Genomic DNA, 21,288 nt, shown 5'->3' with positions numbered 1-21,288 from the left:
AACTTTTCTCTCTCACACACAAACCACAACTATTCAGTCACCAAGACCTGTCTCTTCTACTTCCTAAATTGCTAAACGTGTCTCCTTTCCCCACCCTAAGATTTAATTCACATTCTCATCACTTTTTTTTGGCGGCTTCCTTACTAGCCTCCCTCTCACATCTTTCTTCCCAAATATGTTCCACACCTCTGCCAGAATGATCTCACTGAAACACAAAGTTGACCCACGTTGCTTGTTACAATATTTTAATGATTCTTTGCTACCTTCAGAATAAAATCCCACCTTTTTAGGACAATATGTAAATTCCTTGAAAATCTGGCTCCTGGTCATCTCCCCACTCTCCCATCACTCCTCCTAAACTTAAGCCAACTAAACCACTTGAATTCCCAGAAGAGGCAGGCTCTCTCTCATTTAAAACTTGGGCAAGTGCTGCTCCCTCACCCAGAAACACTCTCATTTTCTGCACGTAGTATCTCCTACCCATCCTTTGCAACCCAGTTCTATTGTTAGTTCCTCTAGGAAGCCTTCTCTGACACAAGCAGATTGAACCATCGATTCCTTCTCCATTCCTGTAGAAGACAGTAAACAGAACTTACATGATATTATATTTATCGGTTTACTTCACTATCCCCCTGACCGGATCAACTCCCTGGAAGCAGGGATTGTCATTAGTCTGTATGTCACTAGCCTTAAATACACAGGCAGCACATAATAGATGCTCATTAAAGGTTTGGTGACTCAGTGAAAAATCTTATCATGTCCAGTTCATTTAAAAATAAAATTTAGGCCGGGCGCAGTGGCTCAAGCCTGTAATCCCAGCACTTCGGGAGGCCGAGACGGGAGGATCACGAGGTCAAGAGATCGAGACCATCCTGACTAACATGGTGAAACCCCGTCTCTACTAAAAATACAAAAAACTAGCCGGGCGAGGTGGCGGGCGCCTATAGTCCCAGCTACTCCGGAGGCTGAGGCAGGAGAATGGCGTAAACCCGGGAGGCGGAGCTTGCAGTGAGCTGAGATCCGGCCACTGCACTCCAGCCTGGGCGACAGAGCAAGACTCCGTCTCAAAAAAAATAAAAATAAAAATAAAATAAATAAATAAAAATAAAATTTATAAAATAAGTAGCTTATTTCTTGAGACTGATAAAATGTTTTACCAGTGCATTCTAAGGCATCCAAACTAATCAATGCTATAAAGCAATTATTTGGGCTTAACAGGAGTTTTAAGAAATTTACTCATTTATTTGCAAATTCACTATAAGAATTGGTACCATCTCAAGCAGGATTTCAGATTGAATAATTTCACCTTATTTTTGCTACTGCCCCTACTAGAGGTGTTAAAGTCTCAACCATGATAAATGCTCATGTCCAAAACACTCGGCACCTTGATTGGTTCAACAAACACTGTTCTGATATGTGACAATCCTTATCAAGGGCATCAGTGAACAGACAGTGAACACAGGCAAAACTCCAACCCAGTTACACTTCACTTATCAGGAAGTTAGTTATCTGGTGACATCAAGTAGCTACACAGCCCAGTGAGACCTATACAGAAGGAGTTTAGGAGCTGTCAGAATACATGTTGAAGCCCATACACTAAAGTACCCATACTTTACTTACAGAAGAGGCCGCTAGGTCCTTACTCAAACCCTAGTTGTTCTTATTTTAAGCACAACAAATTTGATGACTGATCTCCCAAGTATAGGCATACTGGAAGAGGAAAATTAGAAGGTCTGAGAAAGCTATAAAAAGCAGACAAGGGCATAACAGCAGTAAAGGAGAGATAACACAAAACTGCAGATCTGGGGGGTTATATGGTTATGGAGCATAATTCTGCATATTTTTATTATGATACAACACAAAAATTAATGTTCATAATTGTGACCCTGGGTCATCAAAAGCAAAAACAAAAAAAGGCTCAACTGCTTTAGGTCTAACAAGGTTCAAAGAAAGTATATAATACATTTTATTAAAAGAACCAATAAACAATTAAAAATTAAGTCTATTAGGTATAAATAGCCAATTTTCTATTATTTACACAATAAACTTTTTTGAAATATATCATTCCCAAATAACATGAGGCATATTGATATTAATCAGGTCCTGTGACTAGAGGTCTTACCATAATTATGATACAGATCCATCACAAAACAAAGCCTAGACCTGCTAGTTATTAGCTTATTGGGGGTTACAGTATTCAGACTCACCATACTATTTCTTAGTCTGTTCGATCTGAATAACGAAACATCATAAATGAGGGTATCTTATAAACAGCAGAAACTTCTTTCTCACAGTTCTAAAGGCTGGAAGTCCAGGATCAAGGAACAAGCAGATTTAGTGTCATGAAGACCTGGACCTGGTTCACAGATTAACTAGCCAGTTTACTAATCCCATTCATGAGGGCAGAATCCTCCTGACCTAAGTACCTCCCAATAGTCCAGCCTCCTAACTACATCACACTGGTGATTATGTTTCAACAAATGAATTCTGCAGGGACACAAACATTCATACCATAGCAACGACGGACACCATAACCAAAGATATAATAGACTACCTATCATTTTTTAACAGACCTCCACAGAGCTTCACTGCCACACTGCCTTCAGGGTCCCTGACATGAAATTGCTTCATATGTAAAACTGTTTTAGGAAGTCTTTATGATGCTTGAGTTACTATATATTGTATGATTTACAGTACAGCACAGCAGGGTGAAAGGCAAATTTGGATATACACAGCCCTAGGTTTGAATCCCTGCTTTGTTAATTACTAGTTGCTTGACTGCAGCACATTATTTATGCTCAGAGACTCATTTTCTTCATTTGGGAAATGGGGATAATATATACTTTCTATATGTTTGTTGTGAAGAAGAAATGAGACAATACACATAAAATGCCAGTGTAGGTTTTTAAAAAGCTGTTATGATTATCAGAAGGAAATCAGATGGAATATAGAAAGGAAACAATCAAGTCTGTGAAATTGTGAGCTGCATGAATATGACAGAAGAAAAAATGTCTAAAAACAAGGGTATACAAATTCCCATGATGGGAAAAGTGCTCTGTATTTTTAAATCACCATACAAGCCCTCTGACTCATAGAAAGTTTCATGGAAAATTAGGTTAATGACTCATAGAAAAAGTATACATGTACACAGCAAAAATATTAACTTAAAGCAGATTAATGCAAATATTCTAATATGGGGCCAAGGTGTTCTCTCTTAGTATGGGGTCCATTCACTGAAGCTCTGCTCTTCCTTACATAACAATACCCACACTGCAAGGTCTGTGACCCACAGGGCCAGTCATGTGAAAGTAGAACAAGAACAGAAAGACAATTGGAAAGCAATACCTTTCACATTTTTATAATTTTTGTTTCAATCTACAGTTTTCTTGCACAATCTAATTCAATAGCAATTTCTTAAAAACAAAAAACTCCTTTCTGATTCAAGCAGCAGGGACAGGGGAAAAAAAAAACAAAAAACTAAAGTTTTCCTTTGTGGAGTCTTTCTAAAACATTAAAGTTAGCATTCATAAGAACAAAAACCCTTTCTGTATTCAAATGTTATTAATTTGTACAATATTCAAGTAAGTTTCTTAATATAAACACATTTTGAGTACAACTAGGCCGGGCATGGTGGCTCACGCCTGCAATCCCAGCACTTTGGGAGGCCAAGGCGGGCGGATCACTTGAGGCCAGGAGTTCAAGACCAGCCTGGCCAACACGGCAAAACCCTGTCTCCACTAAAAATACAAAAATTAGCCGAGCGTGGTGGCATACGCCTGTAATTCCAGCTACTCAGGAGGCTGAGGCACAAGAATTGCTTGAACCTGGGAGGCAGAAGTTGCAGTGAGCCAAGATCATGCCACTGCACTCCAGGCTGGGTGATGGAGCAAGACTCTGTCTCAAAAAAAAAAAAAGAAAAGAAAAGAAGCACAACTAAGCTTTTGCTAAACATGTACCTCAACTGGAAGAAACAAAAGTGCCTAGGTATAGTACAGGACTACTAATTTCTAATGTTCCATGTGGTGTTGGTATCCGTCAGTGGGCTTTACAAAAGAAAACGATGACGTCAATTGATTTGACAAATCAGTTAATTAAATGATAACTTCCAAAGAAGTTAATGCCATTCTGAGTCATTCTGATTTATCATCTGTGATTTCTGACTTCAAGTCATAAGCTGATTTAAAAGAAAAATATAATAACTTTTGAGGTTGGCACTATAAGGTCCCATGCATGTCTCAAAATCTTTAAATATACTTATGTCTATTCTGCAACTTACTCTAAGTAGATTAAATTACTATTGTTCATGCTTAAGTACTATAGCTTAGATTCTGAATGTTACTATTTAGGTCATGTCTTTCTAAAATTAGTTTCTTCCTTTCCAAGTGTTTTTCAAACTTTTCTTATTTACAGTAGAAATACTCACCACACACATTAAACAAAATTGTCCCAGAGCTGTAATACATAAAACAGATAAATGTAGGGCCACTCTGAAAGTAGGACCCAACTGCCCCTTTATCCCCAATAAGCAATATCTTAAGCTTTTCTGCAAAACTCTAGGGCTTTTTGGTACAAAGACTAAAAACTGTTCCTTTAAACTATAATCAAAAATGAACATTAAAACAAAAGTTATAGAACTTAAGAGGCTATTATTTAGCTAATTAGAATATTCATTAATCAAAATATTTTCTGATCCCTATTAGTTGTTATAAGTCTGAAATGCCAAACTTACTTATTAAAAGAAACAATAAAAAATTAAAACATTTGGCTACACTGGATATTTCAATTAGTTATTTTTCACTGTATTTAAGTAATCTTTAAACTGTCCTAAAGTAGCATTACTCAACTACACAAAAGTCTGAATGAAGAAAATAGTTCTCTAAAAGGATCAAAAAAAAGGAAGGCTGGGCTGGGTGCAGTGGCTCACACCTGTAATCCCAGAACTTTGGGAGGCCGAGGCAGGTGGATCACAAGCTCAAGAGATCGAAACCATCCTGACCAACGTGGTGAAACCCCGTCTCTACTAAAAATACAAAAATTAGTTGGGCATGGTGGTGCACGCCTGCAGTCCCAGCTACTCAGGAGGCTGAGGTGGGAGAATCGCTTGAACCCAGGAGGCAGAGTTTGCAATGAGCCAAGATTGCGCCACTGCATTCCAGCCTGGTGACAGAGCAAGACTCCGTCTCAAAAAAAAAGGAAGGCCGATGAATGATGAACAGATTATGTAAGTATTTCTCTTATTTATAACGATTTAAAATGTACCAAAGCAGGAAGCTCTATCATTACGGAGATTCAGCCTCCTAGACTCTATTCAGTCAGAGGCCTGACAGCATGACTGTAGAGAACATGTGTCCAGCCCAATAAGCTGTTCTACCTAGTCAAATAATCTAAACACAGGTCCAAAAAGGGGAAGACCAGAAACAACTGAGTTGGATCTCCTTACTTCCTTGTTCAGTGACAAAGACAACAGGCAAACATTTGAATAACGTAGGTTCCTACCCACAAATTTTGTTTTAGATATAAGTAGGAGTAATAAGTAACCAAAACAGTAATTATGCTGACCTGACAATTCTCAACAATATTTTCAAAGCGTAAGTGACAGATCCCTATAAGAAACCTAGAGAAGGGTTTTAGAAAGAACCTAGGCATTTCTACATGAAGATCTATTTATCAGATCTTCAAATGAAGATCTATTTATCAGATCTTCAAATGAAGATCTATTTATCAGATCTTCAAATGAAGATCTATTTATCAGATCTTCAAATGAAGATCTATTTATCAGATCTTCAAATGAAGATCTATTTATCAGATCTTCAAATGAAGATCTATTTATCAGATCTTCAAATGAAGATCTATTTATCAGATCTTCAAATGAAGATCTAATAAATATTCTGTGAAGAGTATAAACCTTCATTTCATGACAGATTAAAAACTGGAGAACATGAAATTTGATACGTTAAAAAGTTTCTCTTAAAAAACAATGTATGTAGATAAAGAGCTGAAGTTGTGATCTACATAGCCATAAAGGTATGTACATAGGATATGTAGGTAGAGAAAATAAGTAATCAAACTACTGATGTTAAACCTTGGCTGAAGATTGGGCACAGTTAGAAATAACATTACCAGTCTGTAGGACCAAAGAGGAAGCTGAAGAGAGCTTCAGAGACAGCTGAAGACTTGACTCTTAATCTTTTTTTTTAAAGGCACTTTGGTAGCATTTCAGACTTACAGCACTAGAACTAGAAGTCAAGCACTAGAACTAGAAGGCCTTTTTCGACTACTGTTATCTTCCACTCACCAGGCACTCTGTCACCATATTGTCCATTTTTACTTATGTAATTACCAATATTTTAAATTGATTCACGTACTTGTTTACTATCTATGCCTCCTTCCCCCATTTGCATATGCACTTCAAGAGAGCAGAGAACTAGTCTGTCTGGTTTACCAGTCTTTACAACAGTACCTGGCAAATTGAAGAGGTCTAGTAAGTATTTGTTGAATGAATGAGTGAATGGATGAATGAATGAACAAATCAACTCCTGTAGCACTTTGGCTCTTCCCTCTTGGTGATCCTCATTCATGAATGTATTTATTTTGTGACTCCTTTGAAGTTTAAATGGGTACTTCTGGTAAGAGTAACTGGATACTAAGCAGATGGTTTCATGGAAGCAAGAATAGAGAAATTACTACAGATAACTACAGAACAAAGAGATGTAGGCATATAACTCTCCTAAATACATTAAAAAAGACTCTAATATACTCACTGCTCCAAAGATTAGAGAATTTACTTGCAAAATTACTGAGCCACCCCCTCTCCCCTCAAAAAGTTTTTATGACTGCTTCATTGGGGGGAGAACAGAGATGGAGGTTTCAAGAAAATAATTTATATAATAGAATGTGTACATATGTGGTATATACTTAGTTTTAAATTAAAAATTAAGATTTAATAAATGTTGTAATAGATGCTAGTATTTAACCATTTAAAGCTATACTACACACAAAACAAATTCAAATCAGACTATACTACTCATTAGAAAACTAATAGCAAATCTGATACTTAAAAATCTGTGACTTAAAAGCCAAGCATGGTGGTACATGCCTGTAAGTCCCTGCTACTCAGGAGGCTGAGGTGGGAGGATTGCTTGAGCCCAGGAGTTCAAGTCCAGCTTGGGCAACTTAATTCTAAATCTCTACAGCATTCTGAATATATTATGTTCAAGAATATGACATCATCACAAAAGTGATGTTTTAAATTTTTAATTCAATGAGAAAAAAGAACAGTGCAGACAAAAGAATATCCACAAAGAAATAAATATCCATGAAAGACATATGATTAACAGAATTCCATCCTCACATGTAAAAAAAAGTATATGACTGGTATTTGTAATTTATAATAAACTTGACTAAGCAGTTGAATATCTGCTGAGAAATAGCTTAGCAGAGTTGTCATAAAATGGATCTTTTTAGAAAGTCAAAAAATACCTGATTCTCTGGTTGCACATTAGATCAGCTTGTAAGAATAAGATAGGCACTGCAACTGGACAGCATCCATGGTAGCTGATCAATTGCAAGGAGGGGACTAAGGATTTCTTTGTGCAAAATAAAACAGCACTTTATTTTATAATTACTATGTATTTTCTACTAATGAAAAAATGATCTGCTACAGCTTCTGCTGATAGTACCTAAGAGCTGAGGATACCTCTCTTAAAGGGTAACTCTTTATCACATATCTTCTTACGTGCCTCCTTCATAAACCCTCCTCAAAAGGAATTCTTGAGGGATGTCATCATTAGGTCACCAAGATTTTAGTAATAACAATGCAATGAAAATAACAATAACAACAGTAGCATTTGTTTACCATATGCCAATCACTTTTCTAAATTTTTAGACACAATAATTGAATTCCTTCTGTAGCCGTTTACATAACAGATACTGATTACAGTATTAAAATCTGGATTGACAGACACACCCTACTTAGAAATTTCTTTGGGTCTCCCTACTTTTGAACTAAGCTTGTATGATATTTGATATACCAATTCAAGTCATGCTTGAGCCATTCCTCTCATGCCAGGGAGCACAGTCTTTCAGCTGACACCTGGTTTATACCACTCATCTTGTTAAAACACTGTTCAGCCTCTGGTTATCTAAGCTAGAGGTGTGCTGCAGCCAGCTAATATCAGTTTGTGAGAAGCCCTGTGCACACATCTTCCCAACTCTGCATTCACTGACATCATGTTGGTGACTTGACATTGGCCATGTTGGGAGTATTTTACATTATAGAAATTGGGGCTTTTTTTTTTAAATCAGCTAGTTGTTAAATATTTACTCATATATCACTAATCTGAGGAAATGTGTATTCTGTTAAGTTTGTCAGGCCCTATTCAGATTCAGGTAGAACAAGCTTATGTCTCTAAATTGAGTAAGACCAATTATCAACGCCATCTTTAGATAGCCAGCTCTCAGGAGAAAGGCAAATAATTCTCATAATTGCTCTCCTAGGTCTAGAGTAGACTCTTCGCCTTTCATTTCCACAATATGACCAATTTTTATATGCCAAAAACTTCTTAAACACTGTAATTCATCCTATCTAAAATACCATTGATTACTAGATTCACTATTGTTTTATATATGATTAAGAAAAAAAAAACACTGCCAGTTAATTTAATATACTGTCAACCGTAATATGCATCCTGATATCAAAAATAGTGAAAACTAAAAAATGCACATCAGAAATTGATGCGGAAAAAAATCACTTCTGTCTTGTTTACTATTGGTTTCCCGTCTCAGAATCTTAGTTCAACCTCTCCTTGACTCTCGATATTCCACTCCTAGATCTCCCACCTTAGTGCCTTCTCCAGTGCCTATTTGTATTCATAAATATCTTTACCTACATAAACTACAACAGAATGAACTCTATTTATTAGGAAAAATAATCCTAAAAATAGATGCAAAATAGTAAGAAAAGAAAGAAAAAAAGAAAGGAGAAGTGGAAAGAGACCATGAAACAGAGAAGGGACAAAAAAAGGGTTCCAGGCAAAATGACCTACGCAACATGCATTATTAAAAAGTTGGTTTTAAGTTTATGGTGTGGAATGGCTTATTATCAGGATGAACATTCAAGTCTTCCCAGCAACTGCTTTCACTGCTTTGAGAAGACATGAGTCTGGCCTACCATGACCAACAAGTATTTTTAAAGCACTTCAGACTTTTCTTCCGCATTATCAAGACAAATAAATATGTTTTCTGTCTTTTCAAAAATTACCTTTCATTCAACAATACTTTTGAGCTGTCTTGACTTTTATGAATACTCTTAAGGTACTTGGAAATGATTCTACTTACTCTCCATCCACTTCTGGTCTTCTACATACACAATGAAACTTTCCACCAAAATCTATGTAAAGATCATTCTCCACAATATGAAAGATCCGTCCAATGACCAGTTTATCCTTTGCAGGTCCCATCTGTGTAAGAGGAGAACGTCTCAGCATAGATGCGAAGGATTCCACATTTTTTGGAGAGCCCTAAATATGAAAAGAGATATTTATATACATATAACTCAACATGAAGGTATAATAAAGTCTTAAAGAAATATTATTAAAGTTAATTGTTGTAGCAATGATTTTAAAATGTTTGTGGAATTTTGCTTTAAAATGCCGGTTATGCTCTTCAACTTCCTCTTCCATCCTTTCTTTCCTGAAGAGGAGCTAAAGAAAGTAGGCATCGAGGTCGAGTCCAGTGGCTCATGCCTGTTATCCCAGCACTTTGGGAGGCTGAGGCAGGTGGATCACCTGAGGTCTGGAGTTCGAGACCAGCCTGACCAACATGGTGAAACCCTGTCTCTACTAAAAATACAAAATTAGCCAGGCATTGTGGTGCATGCCTGTAATCCCAGCTACTCAGGAGGCCGAGGCAGGAGAATCACTTGAACCCGGGAGGCAGCGGTTACAGTGAGCCAAGATTGCACCAATGCACTCCAGCCTGGGCAACAAGAGTGAAACTCTGTCTCAAAAAAAAAAAGGAAAGAAAAAAGAAAGAAATTAGACATCTACACTTGGCAGAGGATGACAGAGATGTGATAGTCCAGGGTGAGGTCTCAAGAGCCCAGGCAGGGTAAGGAGAGTAGAAGAGTGTCTGTATATCAAGTCTCTGAGAATGGGGGAGGTGGGGTGGTTAGTGGTCAGAGTATGAGCACATGAGGAGGGCATCCAAGAAGCAATTGACTTTATTCCTAGCACTGACCATCTGTAAAAAAAATGCCTTCTAGGTCAAGTTTAGTGAAACTGACTATTCTTTTAATACAAATTTAAATATACATTACAATAAAAACAATTAAGAGCCTTTCATCACGATGATCAGTCTGAACATGATTTCCTGATACACAATTCTTTTTAAAAAACTTGAATTTGTTAATACTTTTCTTTTTCCTGAAGTAAATTCCAAAAAAAAAATAGCTTGTTTTGTGCTATTCACTTTCTAGAAATCTTTTTACATATTAAATTCACTTGAGGTATGACTATTCTTTTTTTCTTACAAAAATTTTTTCCAAATCCGTGAACACAGATTTGTGCCTTCTACTCATTTTTGTGTATAGAGTGGTGTGTGCAATTTGGTACAAACTAAAGGAAGAGCTAAGTTTCTATCTGTGAGAGCAAATCACGGAAGAATATTAACAATTTGATCTGACGATTTACATGCTGTATTTAGAATGAGTTTTACATTTGTTATTCAGGGGAGAACTACTTACTAAAAGTTCAATAGTAAAGTGCATTTATTTTTAAAGCTACACAACTATATTTGTGACTTAAGTTTAATGTATGTACTACTTGAAAGATTACAAACTCAAATGCCAGGCCAGGTGAGGACTTGATAATCAGGATATGTGCCCAAGTTTAAAAGGTACAGACACTACTCAGCTCCAGCTGCAATTCAAGTCCCCATGTTTTAATTCTTGTTTTTTTTTTTTTTTTTTTTTTTTTTTTTTTTTTTTTGAGACGGAGTCTCGCTCTGTCGCCCAGACTGGAGTGCAGTGGCCGGATCTCAGCTCACTGCAAGCTCCGCCTCCCGGGTTTACGCCATTCTCCTGCCTCAGCCTCCGGAGTAGCTGGGACTACAGGCGCCCGCCACCTCGCCCGGCTAGTTTTTTTTGTATTTTTTAGTAGAGACGGGGTTTCACGGTGTTAGCCAGGATGGTCTCGATCTCCTGACCTTGTGATCCACCCGTCTCGGCCTCCCAAAGTGCTGGGATTACAGGCTTGAGCCACCGCGCCCGGCCTCCCATGTTTTAATTCTTAATGTTTTAATTTTCCAAGAAAAGCCAGAAATCCACATATTAATGTAAATTTTCCAATTTTTAAATACATATTATATGCAGGGGGAAAAAGTTGTCCATTTTGCAAACCTGGCAAAACACATCCAGGTGTTGAATCTGGCCCACGAACCACAAGTTTATGATCTCTGCTTCAGGAAAAAGAAAGTCAAGACATTTGGCTTAGGCCAAGTCCCTTAGGTGCTAGAGGGAGGGTATGATGATGAATTTGTTTGGTGAACTGAAACACACTGGGAAAAAATCCTTAGCACAAAAGGGTCAATCTAAACTAAAGACAAGTCAATAGGCCTAGAGACCAACTAGAGCTGAAAGGGTAACCAGGAATGTATGCCATGAGCAATCACACTAGTTTTATAAATCCACAAAATACAACATTAAAGGTCCTTAAACAAGCACTTTGAAAAAATAGTTCTTTCTTGCAGAGCCAAAGATAAAACAAATCCTACAGAGGTAACACAGACACAGCTGACTTGCCCTTTAGAGGTAGCATAAAAGAGTAATTCTAAGTAAGCCATTCTTGACAAGAGCAGCTACATAATTCTTTGCTGGGAGCCACTATTCCATCCATAGCAGCTGCCACCAAAGCAGCGGAGAATAGCAGTGCTCAAGAGAAGAGCAGTTATCAACTTCGGGGTCTCTGCTTGTAACCAGGGCAGGTCCTGCCCACTTTCCCTATGATCTGCTTTACCATTACTCCACTTTTACGGCTGGTATCTACCAGAGTTCCTCTCTTCTTCTTGTACTTTTTTACTTTTGGCTGACTCAATTGAAGCCATAGTTCAATTAAAACTAGATGACAGGGGCTCGGCATAGTGGCTCACACCTGTAATCCCAGCACTATGGGAGGCCAAGGTGAGTGGATCACTTGAGGTCAGGAGTTCAAGACCAGCATGGCCAATGTGGTGAAACCCCATCTCTACTAAAATACAAAAATTAGTCGGGCATGGTAGCATGTGCCTGTAGTCCCAGCTACTCAGGAACCTGAGGCAAGAGAATCGCTTGAACCCAGGAGGTGGAGGTTGCAATGAGCCAAGATGGCACCACTGCACTCTAGCCTGGGGAACAGAGTGAGACTCTGTCTCAAAAAAAAAAAAAAAAAAAAAAAAAAAAAAAAAAAAAAACAACTAGATGACACGAAGATGCAGTAGTAGTAGATCCAGTAGTTAAACTTTTACTGGAGATAATTCAGCCATCACTAGGACCTGTTCCTAAAACAACACAATGTCCTTTATCAGTTGTAAAGAGACGTTTGAGCTAAGATTAGTATAATAGTAAGCGGTATTTTCCCCTTGGTTTTAGAAAATTATTGAGTACTCTCAACTGTTTAAAAAGATTCTCTTGAGATTTTTAGTAAGTCTATAGTTAAATATTTATTACATTATAAACTTTAGCTATTTTTTAAAGGTAACTTTAAAATCAAGTGGAAGTAGAACATTTCTCTTCCATTATTTTTTGCCTTTATTATATTTTGCAAGGAAGTCAGTGTGTTTTCAGTGAGTGAAAAATAATTTTCACTCACAAGCATAAGAACCCTGGAGTAATACCTGAATTTGCTTTTAAATTGTAGCTCATTATTTCATTTGATTTTTGATACTGCATCATTGATTTTGGGAAGCTACATCAAACAATCAGACAAACCCTTGCTTCAAAAATCATAGTCTAGAACCATCTCTAAATCCTAGGGGTTATACCAAAATGTACTCATTTACTTGTCAAATGACTTCTAAAAACAGTAAATGTAGCAACTCCCACAATCCATGTTGACTACAGGGAGTCCTGTTTTAAAGTCTCTAAACTAACATTGATAGCTCCTCTCATGCTGACATAGACTGCAGAGACTGGAAGCATACTGTCACCGCTGGATATGTATCATGGAGCTCAGTGCCTAACCCTGGAAAATGTTACAATAAAGCCCACTAACTGAGCTGTCATAGGTACTAACTTGGAGTTGACTATTTCCTTTAAGAGTTGGTCACAGAGATCAGATCTCCTGCTATTCTGCTGTACTATTTTCTCCTTGGAAGCCTGAAAGGTGAACAGGACCGTCAAGGTAGAAAGGAGGAAGGTAAAGGAATTACAGACATATGGAACAGTATCACTTTCATTTATTCAATCATTCATTCATTTATTCATCAAACGTGTTGTGTTTTTAATATACATTAAGCATATATATAACTATCATGCATATGAGGACCATTTAATATACAGCTTGGAATCAGGGGAAACTAGTGCTAAAAGAAATACGAGACATCAACTAATCCAACTACCTCATGTTATACATGAATACCATACATGCTATTCAAAGCTACATGGGATGCTGAACAGTGGTTCTTAAATAAAACTTGCTGGCGAAGACGAAAATAGATAAAAACATCATAGCAAACTTAAAAGAAGACAGTATAGAAGAATAACAAACACTTACGAAACCTGACTTCTATGACCAACTCAGACAATAAACAGCTAAAAAAATCTTGAATAAGTCATTTAACTTCTCTAGATCTGTTTTCTCATTTATAAATTAAAGGATTGGATAACTGTAAACTTTCTTCCAACTCTATAAAGTAGTAGGAATTCTTAAATATTCTAAAATATAAAAAATATTTTATAAAGTAACACACATTAGAAATGGGAGACATCATCCTACCCAGTCACCTCCTTTAATGTAAACAATAACAACAGCTGGGCACAGTGGCTCATCCTGTAATCCCAGCACTTTGGGAGGCTAAGGGAGCTGGATCACCTGAGGTCCGGAATTTGAGACCAGCCTGACCAACACGGGGAAACCCCATCTCTACTAAAAATACAAAATTAGCCTGGCAAGGTGGCGCTATGCCTATAATCCTAGCTACTCGGAGGCCAAGGCAGGAGAATCGCTTGAACCCGGGAGATGGAGGTTGCAGTGAGCTGAGATTGCGCCATTGCACTCCAGCCTGGGCAACAAAAGCGAGACTCCGTCTCAAAAAAAAAAAAAGAAAAAGAAAAAAAACAATAACAACAAAGGTAATGAAATGGTGTATATACTTTAACTACTTCATACTGGTTAGCAAGAAAAAAATTTCAACATGCATCTCCAAAAATGACTCACTTCTATTAACTGTGCTATGATAACTTTTGTTTCTTTAACACTAACCAATAAATGTTATGCTCACAACAAAGTCCTTTTATTGAAATAAATGTATTGGTGACTCAAAGTGATATGGTACTTACATTTATCTCTCTCCCTCCTGAAATCCCATTAAATGATGGTAAAATAATAAATTTAAAAATTGTAAAAATTATAAACCCTCAATATTGAAGAGAACAGATGGAGAACAAAAGTATACAAACATACTTTCTAGTGGATAGGAAGCATGTGGAAGAGTGGTAATTACTGAAGCAGAGTGAAATGCAAGAAGAAGCTGTGAAAAAAAAAAGCTATTCTATCCTGAAGAATTCCGTAAAGGTATGGAGCTCAGTCATGCCAGGCTGCAGTGAGAAGACAAGCTGAAAATAAGAAGAAACACTAAAAACAACAGAGGCAGGGCAGTCAATCTTCTGTCAAGCACAAAATTCCTCAAGTGCATAATATCTGGTAATAGGTATGTATTATCCTGGCAATAATAAAATAAATCAAATAAATAATAAAAAAAAATCAAATAAATTCTATAGAGGAGAGCCAAGTTTGGGATGGTTTGTTATGCAGCAGTAACTTACACTGTTTCTATAATCTATAGAAGCAGCAAAGAAAAGAATTCAAATGACAGCTGTGCAGCAAGCATATGAATAATTTGTGATGACCGAAATACGAGGGCTCCCAAAGGAAGTCTGTGAAGTCTGGCCACATGGCTCGAGCCTTGGCTCTACCACTTACCAGCTCTGGGGAAAGGCCTATGCATTCAGAATCTCTGTGCTGCTGTTTACTTATCTTATAAAATGGGGTTTGTAATTATATCTATTTTACAAGATTGTTGTAAGGAATAAATATGTAGCCATATGTAAAGCACTCAAACACTGCCTGAAGGTAAACAGTCCCCTGTCAAAAACTTTAGCTTTTTTTAAAATTAATTTCTTATAGACTCAGTCACCACCATCAAGTTTTATTGACTAATCTAGTATTTCTCAACCAGGATGATTTTGCCCCCCGCATCCCCACCCCAGGGGATATCTGGCAATGTCTGGAGATGTGTTTGATTGTCATGACTGAAATATCAACAGCTCTTCTTAGATCCATCGGAGAGGTGGGGGTCACAGGGAAAGCTGCTGTTCCCAAACATGGAGAGACAAGTGAATGCAGAGAACTACTGAAAAGAAGAAGCCTCCAAGAACAAACCTCTGTGGGAACCAGTGCCAAGGTAGGGAAACCCGAGTTGTAACTGGTGAATTGGTGGAGGCTCAGTGTGGACAAGTCTGAAAGTTAAAAACTCCAGAGAGACCCAGTTACTGGGGCCTCCCACACTTTTGTGAGTTTTATCTGCAGGAGCTCAACCTGGTTCTCACAGTGAATACAGGAGAAAAATCCCCTTGTACTTCAGACAGCAGTGGAGAACAGAACTATTTTGAAAAACATCAGAGCACTCTCTCCTATTCAACAATTTATTCATCAAACGTATTGTCTTTAATATACATTAAGCATATATGTAACTATCATGCATATGAGGTGTGTCCTCAAGAGAAACTCTTCAACCAGATCCTAAACTGCTGGGGTTTTGTCAGAGCCTAAGTGTCCTGGGGGAAGCGAAATAACCAACGCTAGCTGGCTGTAGTCATCTTGTCCCACCAAAAGAGAGGGAAACACTGAGTAGCAAATGTGAAGTTCACAGTCCGGAGGCAGAGGCTCACAAGAAGACTGAGACCCACTCATAAGACTGTAGAACACTCCCTCCCCACATACCCTATCACCACATTACTAAAGGCCAACAGACAGCCTTTCCTTTTACCCAATACATCATGTCCGATATCAAGAAGAAATTACAAGATATACAAAAAGGCAAAAAACATAGTTTGAAGAGACAGAGCAAGCATCAGAACCAGACTCAGATACAGCAGGGATACTGAAATTATCAGTCCAGGCATCTCATACAACTATGATTAAGACACTAAGGGCTCTAATGGATAAAACAGACAGGATGTAAGAACAGATAGGCAATGTACGCAGAAAGATAGAAATTTTAAGTAAGAATCAAAAAGAAATGCTAGAGATCGAAAGCCCTGTAACAAAAATGAAGAATGCCTTTGATGCGCTTACAGGTAGGTGACACAGCTGAGGAAAAAAAAATCTGTGACCCTGAAGATACCTCGATAAAAACTGCCAAAACTGAAAAGCAAAGAGAAAACAGATTGAGGGAAACGTACAACAGAGTATTCAAGAACTTTGGGACAACTACAAAAGGTGTAAACTAATGGGAATTCCAGAAGCAGAGGAAAGACAAATAAAGCAGAAATATTTGAAACAATAATGACTAAGACTCTCCTCCAAATTAATAATGGACACCAAACCACAGACCCAGGAAGCTCAGAGGACATCAACCAGAATAAACACCAAAAACACTACATCTAGGCACATAGTATCATTTTCAAACTACAGAAAAATCAAAGATGAAGAAAAAATTCTAAAAGAAGGCTGGGGGGAAAACAGCTTACTTATAGAGGAGAAAAGATAAAAATTATATCCAGCTTCTCCTCATAAATCATGCAAGCAAGAAAACAGTGCAGTGAGATATCTAAAGTGTTAAGAGGAAACAAAAAAGATACCAAGCTAGAATTCTGTACCCTGAGAAGTTATCCTTCAAAAATGAAGGAGAATTAAAGACTTTCTCAGACCAACAAAAATTGAGGGAATTTGTTGCGAGTGCCTGCCTTGCGAGAAATGTTTAAAGAAATTCTTTAGAAAGAAGAAAATTATAAAAGTCAAAAACTCAGACCTACATTACATAAAGAAAGACATAACACAGAGACGGAATATGTGAAGGTAAAATTAAAACTTTAAGTTTTTAATTATTAATTGATCTAACAAGTAACAGTTTGTTCATGTTAAACAATTTCCTAATAATAAAGGGGTTAATTATCTGAAGAAGTTGTAACAATCCTTAATGTGTACATGCCTAAGAATAGTCAAAAACCATGAGGCAAAAACTGACAAAACTGCAAGGAAAAATAGATGAATCATTACAGTTGGAGACTTTAATGCCCCTCTATCAGAAAAGGACAGATGCAGCAGGGAGAAAATCAGTCAGGATACAGCTGAACTCAACAACATCGTAAATCAACTGGATATGACGGACATCTGTAGACAATTTCATCCAGCAATAGCAGAATATATATTCTTCTCATGCCACATGAAACAGTCACCAAAACAGACCACATTCTGGACCATAAAACACACCTCAACAAATTTAAAGGAATAGAAATCATGCAATGTCTGCTTTCAGACCACAATGGAATTTAATTAGAAATCAGGAATAGAAAGATAGCTTGAAAATCCCAAAATTCTTAGAGGGTAAACAAATACACTTCTAAATAACACGAGTCAAAGAAATCTCAAGAGAAATTGTAAAATACTTTGAACTAAATGAAAATGAAAACACAACTTATCTAAAATAAAAATTAGCACAGAAAGCAATGAAACTGAAAGCAGGAAATCAACAGAATCAATGAAAGCAAAAGCTGGTTCTTTGAGGTAAGCTTTTAGCCAGGCTAAGAAAAACAAAAAGAGAGGACACAAATTACTAATAATGGAAATGAAAGACAGGACATCACTACATATCCCATGGACATTAAAGAAATACTACAAACAACTCTATACCCACAGATTTGATAACCTAGATTAAATGGATTAATTCCTTGAAAGACAAAGTCTGCCAAAAATCAAGTAAGGAGAGACAGATAATCTGAATAGGCCTATGTCTATTAAAGACATTAAATCAGTAGTTAATATACTTCCAAAACAGAAAGTCCTAGGTCCACATGGGTTCACTGGTGAATTCCACCAAACATTTAAAGAAGAAATCAAACGAATTCTCTACAATATCTTTCAGAAGATAGGAGTGGAACTTATCCTATGAGGACAGCAATGTCTTAATATCAAAACCACACAAAGACATTACAAGAAAAGAAAACCACAGATCAATATTTCTCATGCATGTAGATGAAAAAATCCTCAACAGAATATTAGCAAATCATATCCAACAACATATAAAAATTATATACCACAACTGACTGAGATTTATGCCAGGTTTAACATACAAAAATCAAAATGTAGACAAAGGATTAATAACCACGATATATATGGAGCTCAAACAACTCTATAGGAAAAAAATTCTAATAATCCAACTTTAAAATAGGCAAATAATCTCACGCCTATAATCCCATCACTTTGGGAGGCCGAGGCGGGCGGATCATGAGGTCAGGAGATCAAGACCATCCTGGCTAACATGGTGAAATCCCATCTCTACTAAAAATACAAAAACAAAATTAGCCAGGAATTGTGGCGGGCGCCTGTAGTCTCAGCTACTGGGGAGGCTGAGGCGGGAGAATGGTGTGAACTCGGGAGGCGGAGCTTGCAGTGAGCCGAGATGGCGCTACTGCACTCCAGCCTGGGAGACAGAGCAAGACTCTGTCTCAAAAAAAAAAAAAAAAAAAAAAAAAAAAAAAAAAAAAAAGGGCAAATAATCTGAATGGACATTTCTCAAAAGAAGACATACAAATGGCAAACAGGCATATGAAAAAGTGCTCGGCCGGGCACGGTGGCTCAAGCCTGTAATCCCAGCACTTTGGGAGGCCGAGACGGGCGGATCACGAGGTCAGGAGATCGAGACCATCCTGGCTAACACGGTGAAACCCCGTCTCTACTAAAAATACAAAAAATTAGCCGGGCGAGGTGGTGGGCGCCTGTGGTCCCAGCTACTCGGGAGGCTGAGGCAGGAGAATGGCATGAACCCGGGAGGCGGAGCTTGCAGTGAGCTGAGATCTGGCCACTGCACTCCAGCCTGGGCGACAGAGCAAGACTCCGTCTCAAAAAAAAAAAAAAAAAAAAAAAAAGTGCTCAACATCACTGATCATCAGAGAAATGCAAATCAAACCTACAATGAGATATCATCTCACCCCAGTTAAAAATGGCTTTTATCCAAAAGACCAGCAGTAATAAATGCTGATGAGGATGTGGAGAAAAGGGAACCATCATATACTGTTAGTGGGAATGTAAATTAGTACAACCACTCTGAAGAACAGTTTGGAGGTTCCACAAAAAACAAAAAAACAAAACTAAAAATAGAGCCACCATGTGATCCAGCAATCCCACTGCTGGTTTTATACCCCAAAGAAAGGAAATCAGTGTACTGAAGAGACACTTCCCATGTTTGCTGTAGCACTGTTGACAACAGACAAAATTTGAAAACAACCTAAGTGCCCAACAACAGATGAATGGATAAAGAAAATGTGGTACATATACACAATGCAGTACTACTATTCAGTCCCAAACAAGAAAAAAAAGTCACTTGTAACAACATGGATAGAACCAGAAGTCATTATGTTATGTGAAATAAGCCAGGCACAGACAGACAAACTTCACATGTTCTTATTTGTGTAAGTTAAAAATTAAAACAATTGAACTCATGGAGACAGAGAGTAGAAGGACGGTTACCCAGAGGCTGGGAAGAGTATTGGGGATTTGTATCTATTAACTATCCCCACTCCCTTATATGTGCTATAGTATACTTACAGTATATAAGGGGGTGGGGATAGTTAATGGGTACAAAAAGTAATTAGAAAGAATGAATAAGACCTAGTGTTTGAGAGCACAACAGGGTGATACGCAATAATTATTTAATTGTATATCTAAAAATAACTAAAAGAGTGTAATTTGATTGTAACACAAGGAATAAATGCTTGAGGGAATGGATACTCTATTTACTATGATGTGATTATTACATGTTATATGCCTGTATCAAAGTATCTCGTGTGCCCCCTAAGTATGTACACCTACTATGTACCCACAAAAATTAAAAATAGGAAAAAAATGTAATCCATCACATCAATTGGCTAAAGAAGAAAAATCACGTGGTCATATTTCATTTTGTCAAATGGAAAAGCATTTGACAAAATCCAATACCCATTCATAATAGTAACTCTCAGAAAACTAGAGGAAAGCTTCAACTTCATAAAGAATATCTACAAAAAACCTACATATGTAATGGTTAAGAAACTTGAAACTTTTCCTACTAAGCACAGGAAGAAGGCAAGGATGTCCCCTCTCATCACTGCTTTTCAACATTGTATTGGAAGTCCTAGCTAATGCACTAAGAAAAGAAGAAAAAATAAAAGTATACAAATTGGGAAGGAAGAAATAAAACTATGCTTTATTATGGATAGCATGATGATCCATGTAGAAAATCAAAAAGAATCAACAAGAAAAATACCTCCTGGAATAAGTAATTACAGCAAGGTTACACAATATAAGGTTAATATACAAAAAACTATGTGGCCAAAGTATTGGTAGTCATTAATGTGTAAACCAAGAGTATGAAACAGGTCTAAATCAATTTGGAAAGTTTATTTTGCCAAGGTTAAGGACACGCCCATGACACAGCCTCAGGAGGTCCTGAGACACATGCCCAAGGAAGTCAAGGCATAGCTTGGTTTTATACATTTTAGGGAGACATGAGACATCAATCAATACATGTAAGATGTACATTGGTTACACTAGTTCAGTCCAGAGAGGCAGGAGAACTAGAAGCAGGTTGCGAGGGTGGCTTCCAGGTCATAGGTAGATTTAAAGATTTTCTGACTGGCAATTGGCTGAAAGAGTTATTATCAATAGAAAGGAATGTCTGGGTGACCATAAGCCATTGTGGAGACCACGGTTTTATCATGCAGATGAAGCCTCCAGGTAGCAGGCTTCAGAAAAAACAGATTGTAAATTTTCTTTCTAGACTTACACAGTCATTTCTATCACTAATTCTGAAAAGAGGGAGGTATAATGAGGCATGTCT

At 37.4% G+C, this 21,288-nt stretch overlaps 1 protein-coding gene across 2 annotated transcripts in view; it reads right to left on the bottom strand.

Moving 5' to 3' along the window:
- MRPS28 (mitochondrial ribosomal protein S28) overlaps positions 1 to 21,288 on the bottom strand; it is a 102,002-nt gene that overhangs the window by 69,828 nt on the left and 10,886 nt on the right. For both annotated transcript variants that reach the window (XM_010378489.2, XM_010378488.2), the window contains exon 2: positions 9,337 to 9,518. In XM_010378489.2, the coding sequence (XP_010376791.1) occupies positions 9,337 to 9,518 (182 nt within the window). The remainder of the gene's footprint in view (positions 1 to 9,336; positions 9,519 to 21,288) is intronic.

This window comes from Rhinopithecus roxellana, chromosome 9 (assembly GCF_007565055.1).
Source record: "Rhinopithecus roxellana isolate Shanxi Qingling chromosome 9, ASM756505v1, whole genome shotgun sequence".
NCBI classification, from domain to species: domain Eukaryota; kingdom Metazoa; phylum Chordata; class Mammalia; order Primates; family Cercopithecidae; genus Rhinopithecus; species Rhinopithecus roxellana.
This window is presented reverse-complemented; position numbering and strand designations above follow the sequence as displayed.